The 18,925-nt window shown below is 19.4% G+C and overlaps 3 protein-coding genes across 3 annotated transcripts in view; all 3 read left to right on the top strand.

The window, feature by feature from the left end:
• The first annotated feature begins 1,858 nt into the window (after nt 1–1,858).
• LOC122719629 (pancreatic lipase-related protein 2-like) lies at nt 1,859–7,053 on the top strand. Its single transcript, XM_043945593.1, has 8 exons — nt 1,859–2,110; nt 3,681–3,774; nt 4,523–4,571; nt 4,699–4,838; nt 5,098–5,340; nt 5,837–6,022; nt 6,545–6,686; nt 6,852–7,053. The coding sequence occupies exons 2-8, from the start codon at nt 3,720–3,722 to the stop codon at nt 6,949–6,951; spliced, it is 915 nt and encodes a 304-aa protein (XP_043801528.1). The 5' UTR covers nt 1,859–2,110; nt 3,681–3,719; the 3' UTR covers nt 6,952–7,053.
• Nucleotides 7,054–7,717: 664 nt separating this feature from the next.
• On the top strand, nt 7,718–14,844 carry LOC122719626 (pancreatic triacylglycerol lipase-like). Its single transcript, XM_043945590.1, has 13 exons — nt 7,718–7,809; nt 8,106–8,148; nt 8,251–8,390; nt 8,552–8,794; nt 9,288–9,473; nt 9,727–9,880; nt 11,627–11,709; nt 12,020–12,065; nt 12,165–12,304; nt 12,564–12,806; nt 13,083–13,259; nt 14,253–14,403; nt 14,638–14,844. The coding sequence occupies exons 1-13, from the start codon at nt 7,755–7,757 to the stop codon at nt 14,738–14,740; spliced, it is 1,764 nt and encodes a 587-aa protein (XP_043801525.1). The 5' UTR covers nt 7,718–7,754; the 3' UTR covers nt 14,741–14,844.
• Nucleotides 14,845–16,392: 1,548 nt separating this feature from the next.
• The window catches only part of LOC122719630 (pancreatic lipase-related protein 2-like), a 3,405-nt gene continuing 872 nt past the window's right edge, over nt 16,393–18,925 (top strand). Inside the window, exons 1-5 of the mRNA XM_043945594.1 lie at nt 16,393–16,450; nt 17,241–17,295; nt 17,382–17,521; nt 18,090–18,332; nt 18,573–18,773. Coding sequence (XP_043801529.1) covers nt 16,393–16,450; nt 17,241–17,295; nt 17,382–17,521; nt 18,090–18,332; nt 18,573–18,773 — 697 coding nt within the window. The remainder of the gene's footprint in view (nt 16,451–17,240; nt 17,296–17,381; nt 17,522–18,089; nt 18,333–18,572; nt 18,774–18,925) is intronic.

Genomic DNA, 18,925 nt, shown 5'->3' with positions numbered 1-18,925 from the left:
TATTTTTTAGTATAAACATATTTTACATAACATGTATTGTTAATAGATACAATTATTAAGTACTAGTAATGATAGTTAAAACAAAATAAAATAAATAGAAAAGAAATTATTTTATTTGTCTTTTTTATTCATTTGTTATTTATTGTTCTAAATATAATTAAATGTAATTATTAATATATTCTAAATGTATGTTAATATAAATGAAAAATAATAAATATGAAATTATTTGAAATTGTACTCATTATCAAAAATGTGTTATGTAATATCAAAAATAAATATAATAAAAATGGTTTAAGTTTCACTTACGATTTTTTATTTCCTTGTTAAAGTTTCGATTTATTTATTTGTGATGTATTTCTATTATTAATTTTTTTTTATTCCATGTATTTATTAGAATTTAAACCTATTAAAATTTAACATTAAATATTAATAATTATATATTAACAAGTATATATTGCATTTAAAAAAAAGAAATTTAATTCACATTTTTTTATATAATGTAATACAATGTATACAATATGAAAATATTCATACATTTATTTGTTGTTTCGAATGTTTAAAGAATCTTATTTGATTCGATAAATTTCGGTAATTTTACGTAACAAATTTCATGTTAAAAATTTAATTTAATAAAAATAATTTAATTTTCGATTTAATAATCAATTTTCAAGTTTTAGAAAATCTTTCATCATTTTTATTTTTCATCATTAGAATTTATTATGATTTCTTATTTATGACATTATTGAATTACTATATATTATGAAATTACAAAAAAAAAAAAAAAAAAAAAAAATATAAGAAATCAAATATTAGAAATTTTTAAATTAAAAAAATGTATTTACGCTAGATTTTTTTTCGTTGATATAAATTTTTGCTTTTTATTATTGATATTCAATAATAATATTTTAAAATATTAATATTATGAGAGGATTATCATTTTTTACATCTCTTTTTTAAATCAGTTTCTTTATTTTAAAAAAAAACAAAAATCTGATATTAATGGAAGTTTTATAATTAATAATTAAATTACATCTCTTTTATACATCTATTTACTTTAGTTTTGATAAAATGATATATATAATTGATTAGATAAATTCTATATAAAATTGTTATTTAATATTCTTATAAATATGAATTAATGATTTAATCTAATATTATTATTAAAAATAAATATGTAAATGTATGAATGTATGAATATAATTTTTTTTTATAGAAATGTTATTTTAAGAAAATAATATTAAATCATTGGAGTTGAATTTTTTTAAATCGTATAATTATATATAATTTTAAAAGATATTTTTGTTAGTGGAATAGAAATTAAAAAAATTAAAGAGGGACAATAATTACATTTATAGAGAAAAATTGTTTAAAATTTTCTTCGTGATAATATATTTTAAAAATTATTATTATTATTATTATTATTATTATTTATTATACTATTAACTCTGTAACTCTTTGCTAATAATTACTTTTATTTCTTCATATTACGTAAATAAAATCTGTAATTAATAATTAAATTTATTATTAAAAAAAACTATTAAAATTACATTATATTACGTAGTTGGCTAATTATTTTATTAAACTTAATTTACTTGTATATATATGTACATAGAAAACATCTCATGTTTACTGCATAATGAATAGAAGATAACGTCAAATGTACAAGTAAATTAAATTTAAAGTAATTAGCCAATTGCACAAAACTAATTATAAATAAACGATTTAAAATTAACAGCTGACATAAGAATTCATAAGAGCTACAGAACTACAACTCCTTTAGTATAAAATGAAAGTTTCTGTTTTATTATTGTCATTATTACATTTATATGTTTATTATTTTATCAAAACTAAAAATTATTATTTTCTTGTTTTCAATACAATATCGTTTAATAACTTTATATAATTCATTTCATAATAATATGTATTTTACAATATCTGATATAGCAGACTAGAAGTGATCTGTATTCAATGCTAGAATTGTATTCAATGCTGGAATTACATTCAACAATCCCTATTTATAAAAAATATTTAAATCGCAAATGAACAACTTTTACTATATATAATAATAATAATAATAATACTATTCTATTAATTTAATAAAGAAAAATATGTGAGTATTCAAAAATATATTTTAATTTTACTGTTATAGTTCTATCACTAAAAATTAACTAATATTATTAATTATAATATAATAAATAAATTAATAATAAACTTTTATTGTAATTAATATATCTATATTATATTATTTAAGATCTGCTTGTATGTAATGTTTGTTAATATTTTCAAAAACAATCTTAAATTTCTATAAAGTTTCTATTATTTTGCTTATCCAATACATTTAAACAAAAAATTGTTAAAGAAGCTTCACTAATATTCAATAGGATATGATTATTTTAACAGATTAATTTAATATTAATGAAACTTAATCGATTAATATTAATCGATTAATATTAATATGAAAAATAAAATATTTGTTATAAATAGCAATGAAATGTCTAATGCTTAAGTTTATTTTTTTTTCATTTTATTATTTTCATTCATCATTACATTATCTTTTGACTTAATTAACTGAATAATTATAGAAGTCATTTAAAATTTACATTCCATTGTTATTAAAAAGTAAAATATAAAGCATAATATTCTCTAAATTTTATTAATTAATGTGCATCATTTAATGTTTCGTTTAAAAAAAGTAAAACTAATTGAGATAAAGTTATTCAGTTCAGATAATATCATACTATATAAATGGAAAAATTTCAAGAATGCATAATAAAATTTAAGTTCCATTAAGATATTCGAATAGTAAATAACCATCTTAATTATAAATTATATTCAATCATAATTACAAATTAAATTTATACTTTCTTAAATTATATATCTAAGTATTATATATATATCTTAAAATATGAATATTATATATTATTAATATAATTAATATAATATATTAATAATATAATATAAAATTATTAATATAATATAATTTATATATTTGATATTGAAAGAATTGTATGATTTTAAAAATATTTATATTTTACACTATTAAATTTTGTTAAATTATAATTACTAAAAACGAAATGTTTCCTAATATTCATTCTAATATGCTTCTACATTTGCTGGTTAAATTATCAATTATGTGAACATCTGATGGACAATAAACGAATGTGCAAACGATTATTGTTTAAATTTAATGGAAATAATTACAATATCTTTCACAAAGAGTAATTAAACTTCTAAACATTAAAAAAAATTTTAAATACAATAAAGGTAGTTTTATATAACATCTATATACTATATAAGAAAAATATTTAAAAATGTGAAGTCTTTAAAATCGATCACTCTTTGGTAAGTCAATATAATTTAACTGTTTAAATATAATAGCAAATTATTCCTAATATTCGTTAAAGTATGTTTTTAATATTAAATATTAAATCATGTTATTAACACAATTTATATATACATCTGGTATACATATATGTTATTATTAATATGATATATTTTTAAAAACATATAAATTTTATTGGATTATTTTATAAATAATATAAATATTTTGTTGAAATTTTTTTGAACAGTTATGAATATTTTATTTGGTTTTTAAATGATATATTTATTTGTTAATACTTAAAATATTAAAAAAATAATAAAACTAAAATGATTGGGAATTTAATTAAATTATTTTATAGTTTGTATAGGCGATCAAGAAATTTGATTCTTTCTTCAATATGATAAAGAATTATTTCTGTATTTTCATTGCATGTCTCTATTTTTCGTGGACAGGTAAGTTATTCAAACATTTTATTTTTGTATATGTATTTAAAAACAAATTTAAGAGAAAAATAAAAAATCTTATTACATATAATAATGAATTTATTACTATAGAAATTTAAAGAAAAATTTGACAATTTAAAAATTCATAAAAATTTGAAAAATTATAAAAATAATTTAAATGATATTAATAATAAACTTAAAACGATTTCGAAAAAAAAAAAAATGAAATCATCTATTACTTTTAATATTCTCGAGAATATTTATGAAATTGTATTGAATTGAAAGATATAGGAAAAAAGGATACATGGATGATATATATTACATAAAATATCATTATTAAAATATATTTTCATATTTGTATGAATTTTGTTGTGTCTTATGATATATTTTTTTTTTTTTTTTTTTGAGTAAAAAGATGTCTTGTGACTTTAATATAAATTGACTTTAATATAAATAAAAACATACATTTTTATTTAAAAACAAAATATAATGTGTGTTTAGTCAGGACTAATTTTAACTTTTATTATAATAAGTGTATTCCATAATATCATATAATATATATATCACATAATTTTATAAATATAAACAGCACTTATATACAAGATGTAATTATTTTTAATACGGAGTTATGTTAAAGATATTGCATCAATCATTTTATTATTTTATTCTAAAATATTAATTTTTTAAAAAAATAAAAACAAGTATTATATAATGTACAACGAATTATTAATAATTTTGGAATTAACTTTGTTCACAGTTTTTGCTTCAGATTTAACTGAAAATATTTTTCTACGTTTATATAAAAGGTACTTAATTATTTGTACTTGTGAAATATAATTAATTAATCACGAGTTGCACATCTATATTGTAATCATTTCTATTGTGACTTATTTGCAAATTTGAAATTCGCAATCAAATGGTGATTTTTTTTAGGAATGGCTTATATATTGATGAAAATATAAGAAATGCTAATCTATTGATATCTCATATAGAAAAAAATAACAAAATAGTAATCTTCATTAGTGGTTGGAATGAAGACATTAATTTTGAAGATGTGCAATTAATAACGAGTGGTAAGTTATGATTCTCAATTAACAATTCAGATGCTAATATTAAGAATTATTTAATGTATATAAATGATGCAGAATCTTTTCAGATTCATAATAATATTTTTATTATTATTATATTAATTTTTATATTTTTTTTACATTGAAATCAATTCTTTGAAGATATGACACTAATATTCTATAGATATTATATTATACATATATAATCATAATTATACATTATTTTATCTAAATACAACTAATTAAATTCCCTTTAATATTACAGCATATTTGGAAAATACACAAGACAATGTTCTTGCACTCGATTATCGAAATGTTAGTAAAGAATTTTATATATTTGCCGTACAACACTTATATGAAGTTGGAAAATCTGTAGCTGCCGCTTTGGATAATATGATAGAAAATGGCATAAACTCAAAAAATATACATATAATTGGACACTCATTGGGATCTCAGCTTTCGGGGATTATAGGGCGCAATATGAATTATAAAATTGGCAGAATAACAGGTATTACCTTTAAATTATTTATTTTTCCAAATATTTTCAATTTTTGAAAAGAATGAAAAGGCACAATTTGTCACAATTTAAGTTTTGATCTTAATCGAAACTTTATATAAAATATGAATTGACATACATAAACGGATAACATAAAATATCGATTCTTCAGATTGAAACAATTACAAAAATAGTATACAAAAATATCAGAGATTTAAAATGCGAATATATTGGAAAATAAAATTCTCGCAAATTGCTTTCAAAAATTATTTTTCGTAAGTTGACTTTTACATTTAAAGTTAAAAAAATTATTTTTCAACACATTTCTCAATAGAATATGTTTTCAATGTACTTTCAAAATTTTTATTTCAAATATATTACGATAATCGGTATGTTTATTTAATAAATTATAAGAAATTTATATTAGATGAATACGAAAATAAAATGAAACTGCTCTATATTCATCACATTATTTAAATGTAAATGAAACTTTTTTTATTTTATTTAGGTTTGGATCCTGCTGGTCCTGGATATTACATATTCAATTCTCATTTAAGTGCTTCTGATGCCGAATTCGTAGACGTTATTCACACTGATATGGGTATCTATGGTCTAGCTCTGAAAATTGGTCATGTGGATTTTTTTCCTAATTATGGTCATAGATCACAACCAGGTTGCCTGCTATCAAATGATGGTTTGTATAAAGTATATCATTTTTAAATTTTTTATTTTTTGAATGATACTGATGAGATCATTTATATATGAAGAGTAAATATTTAGTAACCATTTTCTAAATTGGAACAATCATTACAATCATTGAATAATAAGTTAATTAGTTAAAATTTAATATAATGAAAAGTATATGATACCATTTAAAAATACCGATGATATTAAAGTCTGAATTAAAAATATAATAATTTTGACAATTTTTGTTATTAAATTTTTTTAAATAACTTTACATTCTGATAATTTTTTAAATAATATGATAAATAACAAAGATATTTAAATTTCTTATATTTATTTTTCATATATCTGAGTATGTATGTATGTATATGTTAATTATTATGAAAATTTTTTTATCATTTTAAAAAATATTTTCTATCATTTATGGAGTCAAAATAGAGTAAAATATAATATCTACATAATATCTCTAAATAAATTTTTTTTATTGTTTCTTTTTATTTTTTTCCATAAATGAATATTTATTTCTTTATAGATTTTTGCAGTCATCACAGATCTTATAAATTTTATGCGGAATCAGTTAAAAACCATAATATCTTCATTGGAAAGTGTCATTCATTAAATGAATGTGATGGCGTTGAATATATTCCAATGGGATATGCTACACCGAGCAATGCGTTTGTATAATTTTTATTAATTTTTAATTAATTTTTCAACATGAACGTTCTAATTTTTGTTATTTAACATAAAATAAATAACATAAAAGAAAGAACATCTTTAAATTACTTTTTTTTATTATTTGTGTTAACATTCTTTTATAGTAAATTATTTTTTCTTTGTAGGACTGGTAATTATTATCTCATAACGAATTCAAAGACACTTTTCGGCCGAGGCTTAACAGGAGCAACTTTTAATCCACTAAGAATTGTTCCTGTATTATAAATTGACTATATTTATTATAATTTAATTAAAAATTCTTTAATTTCAAGTATTTATAATTCTGTATCTCAATATTCATGCAAAATAAATGATTATTTTAATTAATATTTTATTTTAATATTGAAAAGAAAAATGAATAATTGTGAAATAATCATTTGTTATTTATTTTTCATAAATCTTCACATAATTATTTTCTTTTATTTTATAACATTGGTGTATTGTTGCTATATTATCTGTTGATTAAGTTGTTTTAATGGAAATCATTTATAGTGATCTATATGATATATATAATAAATGTATATATAATACAGTTTTTCGAATAATTACAGGTTTTTTGAATATTATCATTTAAATTATAAATATCATCTAAATTATAATTTATAACATAAAAACTTATTAACATAAAAATAACTTAGATAATATCAAACTATATAAATACGAGTGACGAGTAATATTTAAATTTTGAAACTTATATTGTTACAAAATTCGATCATTCGATTCTTGGTAAGTGATTTTTTTTAATTTATAAGCACAATTAGAAATTATATTTATAAATATTATATATTTGAATATTATATTATCAATATATTTAATATTAGTAAAATCAGTAATTTTAAAATCATGTAAATTCAATTGGATTAAATTGTTTTTTTCAAGAATTAAGAATTTCACATTTCATTTTTAAATATATATGTATATATATTATTATATATGTATAAATACTTGAAATATTGAGATTGTAAACTTATTTAAATAAATTAATTTACAGTTTATATCAAGACAAAGAATTTAGTTTACCTTTCAATATGATCAATATTTATTTCTATTTTTTCTTCGCATTTTTCAACTTCTTGTTAACAGGTAAGTATTTGACTATTTTTTTATTTTTATATAAAATGTTCATATGATGTAAATTTAAGAAAATTTAACGAATGACTTTAGAAAGACTTTAGAGATTAAGACAAAAAAATTTATATGCAGAAATATTTATGTAAGTATATTTTTCATGTTTTAATGATTTTAATTTTTCACTAATCAAATAAAAACGAAAAGAAAACGAATCATCTTATTTTATCAATATTTATTGATATTAAATATAAATTTCAAATGTATGTACAACGATTTGTTAATAATTTTGAAACTAATTTTGTTCATAGTTGCTGATATTACACAAAATGTTTTTTTACGTTTATATAACAGGTATGTTTAAGGATAAGACACAATTAACTAATTCCTAATTGTATATAATCATTTTAACTTTTTTGAACATTTGAAATTCATAATTAAATTATTCTTTTTTAGGAATGATTCATATATTGATGAAAATGTAAGAAATGCTAATCTATTTCTTCCTTATATACAAAAGAATAAATTGCTTATAATTCTTATTCATGGTTTCACTGAAGATATAAATTCTTATGATATAAGACTATTGACGAGTGGTAAGTTATCAATTCGATTAATAATTCAACTGCTCATATTAAATATTATTTATATACATTTGTATATATATTCTATATATATTGCATTATATATATATAATTACAATTATACAATGTTTTATTTAAATATAATTAATGAAATTCTCTTTAAAATATTACAGCATATCTGGAGAATACGCAACACAATATTTTTGGAATTGATTATCGAAATGTTAGTAAGGAATCTTATCCATTTGCCAAACAAGATATATATAAAGTTGGCAAATTTATGGCTGACGCTTTGGACGATATGATAGATAATGGCGTGAACTTTAAAAAAATACATTTAATTGGAATCTCATTGGGAGCTGAGCTTGCGGGGATTATTGGACGCAATATGAACTATAAAATTGGCAGAATAACAGGTATTACCTTTAAATTACTTATTTTTTCAAATATTTTCAATCTTTGAAAAAAGTGAAAAGGCATTGTCACAATTTAAGTTTTGATTTTAATCAAAACTTTATATAAAATATAAATTAACACACATAAACGCATAACATAAAATATCGATTCTTCAGATTGAAACAATTACAAAAATAGTATACAAAAATATCAGAGATTTAAAATGCGAATATATTGGAAAATAAAATTCTCGCAAATTGCTTTCAAAAATTATTTTTCGCAAGTTGACTTTTACATTTAAAGTTAAAAAAATTATTTTTCAACATATTTCTCAATAGAATATGTTTTCAATGTACTTTCAAAATTTTTATTTCAAATATATTACAATAATCGGTATGTTTATTTAATAAATTATAAGAAATTTATATTAGATGAATACAAAAATAAAAAAGAAACTGCTCTATATTCATCATATTATTTAAATGTAAATGAAAATTTTTTTATTTTATTTAGGCTTGGATCCTGTCGGTCCTGGATATTACGTACTCAATACTCATTTGAGTGCTTCCGATGCCGAATTCGTAGACGTTATTCACACTGATATGGGTGTCTATGGTCTAGCTTTGAAAATTGGTCATGTGGATTTTTTTCCTAATTATGGTTATAGACCGCAACCAGGTTGCCCGATATCAGAGAATGGTTTGTGATAAGTTTTTGATAATTTAATAAATAATGAAGATATTTATTATTATTATTTATTTCTTATATTTATATATCTGAATATATATATATATCAATTATTATAAAAGTTTTTCTATCATTTTAAGAAACATTTTCATTTAAATAGAATAAGATATTAATATGTGTATAATATTTTCAAATGAAGATATATTTTTTCTTTTCCATTTTCTTCCTCAAAATCGAATAATATTCGTTACTTTTTTGTTTACAGATATTACACGATTTTGCAGTCACGCTAGATCTATCGAGTTCTATATAGAATCAATTAAAAACTCTACTGCATTCATTGGAAAATGTGAATTTTATTGGTTAAATGAATGCAACATTGAATATATTCCAATGGGATATGCTACACCCAATAATGCGTTAGTATAATTTTTGTTAATTTTTGATTTCAATATAAAAATTTTAATTTTTTCTATTTAACATCAAATGAATAGCATGAAAGAGAAAGCATTTTCAAATTAGTTTTTTTATTATTTATGTTAATATTCTTTTGATCTACAATAGATTATTTTCATGCTTCTAGGAATGGTAACTATTACCTTGTCACGAATTCAAAGAGTCCTTTTGGTCAAGGAAATACAGGAACAGTTTTTAATCCACTGAAAATTGTCCCTGTATTATAAATTGATTATATTCATTTTACTTATTTGTCTTTATTTTTCATAAATCTCTTCTCTTCTCATATACAAGGTGTTGATATAATCGTGAATTTATTCTCTAGAATCAAATTCATAGGTCAAAATAAGCACAAAATTTAGTATATAAAAATTTTAATTGAGACTTATTTATTAAATTATAAATAATTTAAGTTTTCGTTAGATGAAGTAGATAAGAATGGAATAAGAAAATAGAAAACATAGATGTTTATTCTATTATACTATCTCTCATTTCATCTAACGCAAACTTAATTTTATTTAATTTTATTTTAATATATTTTAATCAACTGATGGAATTTTTTTTTGTTTTTAGTTTAATTTTGTTTTTAATTTAAACTAATCACAAGCTTACTATTTCATATTTAAATTAAATTAAATTAAATAATGAGATAATGATTGAAAATCATTAATATAGTATATTTCAACTATATCATTATTTTTTAAAAATATCATCTATTATATATACATTAACTTTGTATTCAACTTTGTTAAAAAGATAAAAAAATATTTTTATAATATATTAATCTGATTTTATCTATGTAGAAGTCATTAAAAATTGATATTCCATTCTATTCCATTATGGATAAAATATTATAAAATAATTGACATTTTTCTAAAATGTTATCATTTAATTTTAATTTAATTGTTCCTCTCCCATTTACTTACTTTATTATATTGCTTTATTTTTATAATTAGTTTTTTATTCAAATTTCGAAAAGATAATTTTAATTTTAAATTATTTGCAATATTTTTTATTGACTATATATCAGCATTTAAATATTATTATTAGAATGAAATATATTAGAATATATATTATAATTATATATAACTAAGATATAATTATTTTCTTTTACATTTTCATTTATTGTTATATTATTTAAACTAGTTGTCATAATGAAGGTTATTTTATATTTATTGTTATAATATCTAAACTATAGTTACCACAATGGAGGTTATTTATAATGGATATTCAATACTTTATGCAAATACGTATATTGTTTTCCAAATATTATCATTTAATGGATTTAAATGACAAAAATAATTTATACTAATTGACTTAGATAATATTAAACTATATAAACAGAATGTATGAGTATTATTTAAATTTGAAAACTGAGAATTTACTTTCTGGTAAGCAACAATTCTAAAACATATTTACAAATTATATTTTACGTAAATTATATTACATATTTATATACATGTATTACATATATTTATATTAATATATGTGTTGAACATTAAATATTATTAATAAAATTAATATATTTAATATTAGGATAATTTTAAAATCATATAAGTTAAATTGTTTTTTTCGAGAATTGAAAATTTTATTTTTAAATGTATATGTATTCTGCATATATAAATATAAATAAAACTTGAAATAATAAAATTATCAAAACGGAGTTAAATAAATATATTCGATCTGTTTCTAAAGATTTAAATTTACAGTTTGCACGAACAGAGAACTTCTTTCAACATGCTCAACATTTATTTTTATTTTTTCTTTGCGTTTTTCAACTTCTTGTTGACAGGTAAGTGAGAATCATTACTTTTATATATGATATTCATACAAAATAAGAAGAATATTTAAGGAATAACTTTAAAGATAAAAAAAGAACTTATATACAAAAATATTCGTTGAAACATTTTTCATGTTTTGAGAAATTTAACTTTGAACTAATTACTAGATGAAGAGAAATAAAAATGTAAATATAGTAAAGATAAAATCACCTCATTTTGTTATGATGTTAAATATGAATGTTAAATGTAGATAATATAAATTTTAAATGTATCTAATATATAACGATTTGTTAATAATTTTGGAAACAAATTTATTCATAGCTACTGCCGATATGACGCAAAATGTTTTTCTACGTTTATATAACAGGTATGTTTAAATATGAAACACAATCACTAATTCGTATCATTTCTATTACAATTTATTTCCATATTTCAAACTTGTAATTAAATAATTATCTTTTTCTAGGAATGGCTCATATCTTGATGAAAATATAAGAAACGCCAATATATTTCTTCCTTATATACAAAAGAATAACTTTCTAATGATTTTTATTAATGGTCTCACTAATGACATAAATTCTTTAAGTGACAGATTAATATCAAATGGTAAATTACGAATGAATGAATAATTTAATTCCATTTATGATAAATTAATCATTTAATATTATCTTATCAGTTTGTTTTTAGATTTTTTTTCGCGATATTTGTAAAATTAAATATATTTAAAAAAAAATTATTTTTCATTTTTCGATTAAATAAACTTGATGGTATTTAAAATTCAAATTTAAAATAAAATATATATTATAATTATATATTATAATAATATATTATGCGATAATTAATTCAAATTATTTTCTAATTATAGCATATTTAGATACGACACAGGATAATGTTTTTGGACTTGATTATCGGAATATTACTACTCAGTTTTATCCATTTGCCGTGGCAGATATATCTACTGTCGGAAAATTTGTTGCTAACGCTTTGGATGATATGGTAGAAAATGGTGTAAATCCGAAAAAGATACATATAATTGGGCATTCATTGGGAGCTGAGCTTGCAGGTAGCATAGGACGTCAAATGAAAGTCAAAATTGGCAGAATAACAGGTGTTATTTATAAATATTTCATTTTTTTGTATGCCTTAAATAATTTTAAATTAAAGTTATAATAAAACAAAAAAAAGAATTAAAATTATAATATGTTCAAAAATGTTTTTTTTTAAGAGAGCTTTTGAAAAAAAAATAATTTTTTTCTTGACGAATAAAGAATCTATTCGTCAAAAAAATATTCGATGATTTGTAATTTTTAAGATTTATTTTTAATTATTTTTAATTAATTTGTAATAATTTTCAATACTTAAATACAAGCGAAGTTTCTTTTAGGTTTGGATCCTGCTGGTCCTTTGTACTATTTTCTGAATAATCATTTGAGCATTTCCGACGCTGATTTCGTAGATGTTATTCATACTGATATGGGATTGGCGGGATTGGCTTTAAGAATTGGTACTGTCAATTTTTTTCCGAATTATGGTCGCAGACCGCAAGCAGGTTGTTCAATAGGTTAGTCTTATCATAAATTGGTTCAAATCGCAAATTTCATTTCTCATGATAAAATATCATTATTTAAATCATTTTTTAAAACATATAGAGAATCATAGTGAAATGAATCATAATTTTAATTGATAGAATATGCCATAATTTCATTTTACTTTAAATTATCTGATATAAATTTATTTAAACATATAAATTATAATTTAAAACCAACAATCTATTCTAAAAACTAAAAAACATTGAAAAATATAAAGAAAAGTATTTTTTTTTAAAAATCAACTTATCTAAACCCGATTTCACGATTTGATTCGAATATATTATGCGCTATGATCAATATATCCAAATTTTCGAAAGTTTTAAATATTACCAAATTCTGTCCATCTTTTCTTAGTCGAATATATTATAATTGCTAATAGTAAAAGATTTATAAAAAAATTAAAAATAAAAAATCATTTATATAATTATTATTTTTTTATATAACACCATGCTTAAGGATATAATCATTGTTGATTACTATCCATTATTACCAACTAAATCTCAATCGATTAATTCAGTATCAGTCGGTATTAATTCTTATCATTTATTTCATTGAATCTTATGTAAGAATCATATGTAAGTAAGTATACTTGACAAATAATACTAACGAGAATCACATGGCATTTAAAGCCATCTAATGGCAATAGTAAGTATTAATGAATCGATCGATCACAGCGATTTCTTCATTCTTATAAATTTAATCATGATTCATGATTCATAATTATTTAACTAATAATACTAATAAATATTAATTTATTATATTTATAATTAATACTAATAAATATCGACAGGTATGATATTAATTTACAAATTATTTGAACTTTTCCATAAAATTAGTTTTGATCAAATTCTAAGTAATAATTTATACATTATAGATAAAACGAAAGGAAAGTCAATGATACGCGTTTCTTCTTTCTTTATCCTTCCTTTTATTTTCTATGTTAATGAATATTTATTGTTTTATAGAACTTACAAGTTCTTGCAGTCACAGTAGAGCTTACGAATTTTACGCGGAATCGATTAGAAACCATGGAGCTTTCATTGGAAAATGTTATTCATTAAATAAGTGCAGCGGCGCTGAATACATTCCAATGGGATATGCGACACCAAGCAATGCGTTAGTATAAGTTTTAGTTATTTTTTAATGTATATCGCTTCAAATTATTTATATCATTTTAACATAAGAATTTCCGTTATTCTTTTTCAATGCAAAAAAAATAATAATAGAACATTTCTATAAAATTATTTTTTACAAAAAATTCTAAACTTCTTCTTTTTTTGTTTTTGTTTCTTTTTTATATAAATAATTTTTGTCTATTGTTTATTTTAATAATCACTTTAACATTTTTAGAACGGGTAACTATTATCTCGAAACAAACTCAAAAAGTCCTTATGGCCGAGGATTTGCAGGAGCAACTTTTAATCCACTTCTAATTACACCTATACCAACTTAATTACATTTAATGTTGTGAATGATATATGAATTGCATAAGAAATTATATAAGAATTATATAATTTTTCATATATTTAATATATAAAATAAATGATTATTATTTTATTTCTATTGAAAAAATAAATATGAAATAAATTTCCTTCCAATTCTTTCTTATTGTAATAATAGTTTCATTGTAATAAGATTTATTAAAAAATTTTACTCGTTTCCAAAAATTAAACAATTAAAATTTTAAAATTTTAAAAAAACTAAATTTTATCATATGTTAAAAAAAATATATAATTTTTTTTATAATTTTATAGAATCTGTAGTATTAAAGCGATTTCATTAAATCTTAACGAAATTGTAACAATGAATATGGAAATGTTCAAAATGTTTCTGTAAATAGAATAAAAATATTAAGATAATTTTTTCTTTTCCACAAAAAAATATATTTTCAATTTTTATTAAATGAAATTTCTCTGAAATACTTTATGCCATATAAATAAAGAATGATTCAGAAATAATACTAGATTTGAAATGCTTTTTAAATCGAATGGATATTAATACAAAGTGTTAATATATTCATAGCATATAAAAAAAATCGATTCTATAAATCAAACTAAATGGAAAAGTTAGTATATAAACGATAATAATATCGATTAATAATAAAATAATTAAAATTTGTATTAATAAATAATAGTAATAAATAAATTTAATTTTTTTATTTGTTTTCGTTTGTAAAAAAATAAAAGATTCTCTCGAATATATTATCATTTTGTATATAATGCATTAATATAATGCAATTAAAAATGAAAAGATAATAAAGTAATATAATAATGATGAAGTGGAAAAAAGATGAATGATTAATACATAATCATATAAAAATATAATAAATAATAGCAATAGAAAATTCGTTCCATTACATACATCTTTAGCGACACTTAAAGCATCCTAGAAACAATAGAATAAAAAAAAATAATATTATTATTAAAAATGAAATTTCTAAAAATATTAAGTATTAAATTTTTTTTCTTATTATTAAATATTTCAATATTTATTTATATATTTATAAATTATTTAATTAAAAATTTAATTGCTCGATTGGAATCAAAATCGTTATTATTATGTTTTTATGTTAATCTGATATGAAATCAATTCTTATAGTATATAATTATAATATATTTTATTTGTTATGTATTTAAATATTTTAATTATATGTAATTAAATATTTAAATTATATGTAATTAAATATTTTAAATATAAGAAAAACTTGTACTAAGATAAACTTAATACTTTTAGATAAAATTGAACCACAAAATCAGAATAATATATAAAAACATTTTTATTTTAAATGAATTATTTTCTAATAAATACATATTAAATGTTTAATATAATTCATTTCTAATTTTTTTATCTATATCATTAATATTAATATATTTAATATTAGCATTGTATTGTAATTTTAAATTTATGTAAATCAATATAATTTAATCTTCTTTAATTTTTTAATGTTATCTACATCTGTTAAGTATGTAAATATTTGAAATATTATCACTATATATATATATATAAAATGATTATTAAATTAATTAAAAAAGTATAAGGATTTAGAAGATTGGATAAGAATTTACAGATTGTATAATTGATTGAAAATTTGATTCATTTTTCAATATGATTAAGAATCGTTTCTGTCTTTTCGTTGCATTTCTCAATTTTTTGTTTTTGACAGGTGAGTCTTTGATTTCTTTTGTACTTTCTATATATAATAAATATGATAAAAATGCTGAGCGAATATAAATTTCATTGCAATATTATTATTAATTATTTTTTATTACATTTTAATAACTACAAAAAAATTTAGCAACTCGAAAATACAGAAAGAAAAGAAGTTTGCAAAAATTTAATTCAAATGATATTAATAATAAAATTATTTTTTGTTTTGAGAAATATATAATGATTTATAATGAAAATAAAAATCATTTATAATGAAAATAAAAATCTTTCAAAACATTTTTATGTTTTTTTTTTAACATTTAAGAAATTTTAAAAGATATTAAAAAAAAATTAGATTCGATCTTGTTTTAATAGTTTACATTGTATATTATCGTAAAAAATTTTTCTAAAACATTTTTTTTCAAAATATATCCCTACTTCACTTTCATTTCTTGATGATGGTCATTTAAAGTTTCTTATTATCATATGTGTATAAAATTTTTTAAAATAGTCAAAATCCATTTTAGAAAATGTTCTGCAATAAATTACACGTATATGGTATATTTTTATTATTTCTAAAAATAAAAAAAAAATATACACATGTTAAGAAAAATGATGTAAATGCATACAAAGTAAGTAGGAAAATATTAATTTAAATTAAAAAAATTATTTTAACGTATATAACTTTATTTGTTAGAATGATATAAATATGATATTTTATTTTAAGTTTTTCTTTTTTTTTAACAAGTTCAAGGCACGTAAATATAATAAGTTAATAATAATTTTGGTATCAACTTTGTTCACAGATGCTGCTTCTGATTGTAATTTAATTGACTCTTCTTTCTTCCGTTTATATAATAGGTATAATAGCTGTTATGCAAAATAAAAAAAATTTATATCACTAATTTATTTACACGTTTAAAATTCATAATTGAATAATTTTTTAGAAATGGCTCTTATATTGATACAAATGTTAAAAACGCTAGTGTATTGCTACCTTACATAGAAAAGAATAATAGTTTAATATTTTATCTCACTGGTTATACATATGACATCGATTCTGACAATGTTAAACTCATAACGGGTGGTAAGTTAATAAAAATTCGATTCACAGTTTAGAGATTTTTTTATCTTTTGTCATTCTTATCATTTATGTAATAGCTAAATAATCTAGATTTGTTAAGAAAAATATTTTATTATAATACATTCATACAATGAATTTCTTCTTTTAATCTATGTAAAGATAAATTTAATTAGGTTTAAAATAATAATAATAATTTTTTAAATTTTTAAAATGATATACATAAAATTACAGAATATAGTAAAATAATAATTTAATTTGTGCTATATAGTGATAAATAGATGATGATTTTAAATGATATAAATTTTTTCAAAAAAATTGTAAAATTAAAACTAAGCAATTAACTTAAAAAACGATAAAAAATACATTTATTTTTATTTATAAACTGATTCAAATCAATATTATAAGTTTTATAAAACTATTTTTTATCATTTAAATAAAAAATTTTCCTTATCATATTATATATCATGTTATGATAAAACGTACATTGCATTATATGTTATTTAAAAGTAATTAATACAGTTATTTTACAAATTAAGTAAATTATTTTATAATTAATACAATTATTTTACAGTGTATTTAAATTATACGCAGGATAATGTCCTAGCTCTTGATTATCGAAATATCACGCATGCGAATTATTTAATTGCTGCACATGCGATTAATGATCTTGGCAAACTTGTTGCTGATGCTTTAAATACATTAGTAAATGATGGTGTAAATTCGGAAAAGATACATGTAATTGGACACTCGCTAGGTGCACAACTTGCAGCAAGAATTGCTCGCAATGTGAACTTTATAATACCTAGAATAACAGGTATTCTTTATAATGAATTTTTATATTTCTAATGTCAATTAAATTTAGTGGCTATTTAGTGACTTTCTTGAAAAAGCTATACAGTTAATAATTTAATAAAAAGTGATCTTTATTTGATAAATAGTACATTGCAGTTTTATTGATGGTATAAAATTTAAGTTATTAAGTTAAAATATTTTTTGAATTTTATTAAATTTATTAAATAAATTTTATTTATTGTAAATAAAACTTTTTTTATAGGTTTAGATCCTGCTGGTCCTTTGTTTTATTTTCCGGATTCTCATTTGATATCTTCTGATGCTAAGTTTGTAGATATTATACACACTGATATGGGTATCTATGGTTTAGCATTGAAAACTGGTAATGTGGATTTCTTTCCTAATTATGGCCATAGACCGCAATCCGGCTGTGCGGTAATCGCTCCATTTCTGTCACAAAAAGGTTCGTACAAAACTCTTAGATATTAATTTTTTTAATTTTTCAAATGAAAAAATTAAAATTTAAAATTTTAGTAAACAATTTAATATCACTTCAAACTCGTATATACATATGTATATATATATATATATATATATATATATATATATATATAT

The sequence above is a fragment of the Apis laboriosa genome, unplaced genomic scaffold (genome assembly GCF_014066325.1).
Source record: "Apis laboriosa isolate Shangri-la unplaced genomic scaffold, ASM1406632v1 scaffold91_cov154, whole genome shotgun sequence".
In the NCBI taxonomy this organism is placed as follows: Eukaryota; Metazoa; Arthropoda; class Insecta; order Hymenoptera; family Apidae; genus Apis; species Apis laboriosa.
The sequence above is the reverse complement of the archived record's forward strand: the minus strand, read 5'-3'. Positions and strand labels throughout refer to the sequence as shown.

Coding starts and splice junctions, on each gene's coding strand:
- LOC122719629 (XM_043945593.1), top strand. CDS start 3,720: ATGATAAAGAATTATTTCTGTATTTTCATTGCATGTCTCTATTTTTCG. Junction 4,839..5,097: donor TGTGCAATTAATAACGAGTG/GTAAGTTATGAT, acceptor TTAATATTACAG/CATATTTGGAAAATACACAA. Junction 6,687..6,851: donor TATGCTACACCGAGCAATGC/GTTTGTATAATT, acceptor TTTTCTTTGTAG/GACTGGTAATTATTATCTCA.
- LOC122719626 (XM_043945590.1), top strand. CDS start 7,755: ATGATCAATATTTATTTCTATTTTTTCTTCGCATTTTTCAACTTCTTG. Junction 8,795..9,287: donor TAAAATTGGCAGAATAACAG/GTATTACCTTTA, acceptor TATTTTATTTAG/GCTTGGATCCTGTCGGTCCT. Junction 13,260..14,252: donor GCAAGCAGGTTGTTCAATAG/GTTAGTCTTATC, acceptor ATTGTTTTATAG/AACTTACAAGTTCTTGCAGT.